The sequence below is a fragment of the Diadema setosum genome, chromosome 6 (assembly GCF_964275005.1).
Source record: "Diadema setosum chromosome 6, eeDiaSeto1, whole genome shotgun sequence".
Lineage (NCBI taxonomy): Eukaryota > Metazoa > Echinodermata > Echinoidea > Diadematoida > Diadematidae > Diadema > Diadema setosum.
Window position 1 is genome coordinate 9,854,021 of NC_092690.1, and position 2,989 is coordinate 9,857,009.

The 2,989-nt window shown below is 39.3% G+C and overlaps 1 protein-coding gene across 1 annotated transcript in view; it reads left to right on the forward strand.

Moving 5' to 3' along the window:
* The first annotated feature begins 1,246 nt into the window (after positions 1-1,246).
* Positions 1,247-2,989, forward strand: part of LOC140229505 (heat shock 70 kDa protein IV-like) — a 17,607-nt gene continuing 15,864 nt past the window's right edge. The window contains exon 1 of the mRNA XM_072309755.1: positions 1,247-1,434. Within this exon, the coding sequence (XP_072165856.1) occupies positions 1,247-1,434 (188 nt within the window). The remainder of the gene's footprint in view (positions 1,435-2,989) is intronic.

Sequence of the window (2,989 nt, forward strand, 5' to 3'; positions counted from 1 at the left end):
TATTTGTGTTAAGTAGTCATTTTAAAAAGAAGTGGCAAAAAGATGGAAAGAGACACAGTCCCCTTTAAAAGAAGTTCAGAAGTATGTTTTTGGAAAATTTGAAGGCAGATCAAAAAAACAAACAAACAACAACAAACAAACAGGGATGAACAAATCCTTATTCACCAAATCCGTATGAGCAATATTGGACTGAATTAATTTAACAAGTGGAAAGTAAATTTGCATGAAACAGGCAACTGCCCCCATTGCCCTAAGCCTGATAGATTTATGTAGGTACTTATTATTATGTAATCGAGTTTTAGTCTAATTTAGACTTACACATCGCACAACCGGATGTTTGCTTATCACATAATGTACAATGAGAATTATTTGTAAATTATATGTTTATTCATTGAAGCGTATATATGAAATAATTTGTTTTGATGTTTACATATTATCGCATTCGGGAGTCATTCGGAGTCATTCGGGTGTCATATGCGTTAGGCAGAGCACCCTGACTACGAGAAATGAGGGGTCTTGGTCTCTGTGCGCGACTGAGAAGCCTGCTCAATGTAACGAGCCGGGCTGACCAGAGTTTGTCATCAGCATGCACCAGGACCAACCAGGACTTATCTGCCCTAACCTATGACAGCAGACAGCGCGTATAAAAATGATGTAGAAGTATTAAGTTTATTTTCTGATAAATGCAAAATAATGATATTACACAGATGAAGGCGCAAATATTCATAATTATATAAATGATGCCTCTCAAACATAACAACAACATAGCAACATAACAACAACATAACACGAGCAGAGGGTCTCGAAGCCAGACTAATCTCCATGCTACATAGCACGTGCACAAGTTCCTCGCGATCACGTAGGTTTCGGCGTTTTCCGTATGGAAAGTCCCTCGCAGAGTCTACATTGCGAAATAATGCATTTGCGAGTACCTGCTCGAGTTGCGTTCAAACAGGGAGGTGGGGTCTTCCCACCTCCCTGGTTCAAAGTTCGGCTGCGATATGAGCCCATACGATAAACGAGAGGAGTTATGAACTTCATAACATTAACTAGAAGCTAAAGTTTGCTGATCTGATAAACAACGGACATTTTATTTTGCATCTGGTGAACTAGTAGGGGAAGAAGCAATTAGCAAATGCTGCTAAATCAGTGAACAGGCAGAACAGGAGGTAATAGATTTCAGTCGGTAACTCGAGTGCCATATATTTTCGGAAATCTTCAAAACTGTTGAGAAAAAAGCAAGAAAATGGCACCAGGAAAAGCACCAGCCATTGGTATTGACTTGGGAACGACCTACTCGTGTGTGGGTGTCTTCCAGTACGGCAAAGTCGAGATCATTCCCAACGACCAGGGAAACCGAACCACACCGAGCTACGTCGCCTTCACCGATACGGAGCGGCTCATCGGCGATGCCGCCAAGAATCAAGTTGCTATGTAAGTAAATCGGTCTGCTGCTTTATTGTCTTCCAGTTGTTGTGATTGGAATCATTTTCTTCTGTTCTGTTTTATTATTCCTACTTTTCAGGCAAAAAAAAAAAAAAAAACAACAACAAACAAACAACAAACAGATGATCTGTCTCCGGGAACCGTCAACCCGGGTTCGTTTCCCGAAGATACAAGTGTAGTTGAGGAATTGTGTATTAACCATACCGTCCCTGTAGTATGAGAGGCAAAACACCCTGTTCCTCGGATGATGGCGATCCCGTAAGAGAGTATTCAACGTAGATCGCGCTTTAGTCATTCATCGCAAAGAGCAGGGTGCATGTTCCCTCACATCCAACTGGAATCTACTCGATTGCTTCTGCCTTCTCATGAATGCACATTTCTCCAAAGTACATGTATGGGCTCTCATGACATGCACATGAAGTTCATCAATCTTGGTCTTGAATCTTAAGGACTAACCTTTGATCCACTTTGTATGAAGGATAGCTTCTTTATTCACTCTATCTCCCTTTAATACAAAGTTTCATTCCTTAGAGCAGCATGGATTTGATCTGCATTAAGTATTACAAGTGTTTGTAACCTCATGAAAGACCGCCTAGTGCAGATGAACATGCGCTATCCAGCCATCTTCTCTGATGGAAAATGAAACAAACCAAACTCAGAATCCATTAACTACATGTATCATAAAAATAAAATAGCTCATTCTCTAAACTACAAGAGAACATTTCCATCGCAAACTGCTCATCCCCCCCCAAAAAAAAAAACAAACGAAAAAGGAAATATAAGTAACTGCAGCTTTCCAGTTTAACCCTTTCAATACTAAATTCTGAAATCCCCATAGATTTAATACACAGGCCACCAGGTTCCTGTATGGAACGGGATAATAACTGTGGAACTCTTGGGGGGGGGGGGGGGGTAGGGGCTGGCTGGTCATGATACGCATATATGAATATATATATGTATATATATATATATATATATATATATATATATATATAGTATGTATGATTGCATATTGCTGTTGCGCAGATGACCACTAGCACAAAGAAAAAACACACGAACACACACACACGCACACACACCCTGCAGTCAAATGTGGTCAGCCCTTCCCCTCTTTTTTTTTTTTTTTAATATTTGGAATCTTTTATTTTTGCTTCCTGTTGGACTCCCCCCCCCCCACGTCACCTTTTTGGCTTTTGTCAATTCTCCTCTCCCAAGAAAAGTCTTTGGTCATCATAGGAATTTATAAGTTAGACAGTGACTACTTCCCCAATAGTGGGTGATCAGTTCTATCGTGTGTTTGAAGCTCCTTGGTTTCATGCACTCTCCATTCCCAAAGCCCCACCTCAAATTACGCTTCTGTGTCCGTTGATCCGTGGGCATGATGACCCTCGGTGCTGGAAGATCTTTCCTCTGCGAGAATTTTTCGTTTATTTATTTATTTATTTATTTGTTTATTTATTTATTTATTTGTTTATTTATTTATTTATTTATTTATTTATTTATTTATTTATTTATTTATCTATTTATTCATTTATTTATTCTT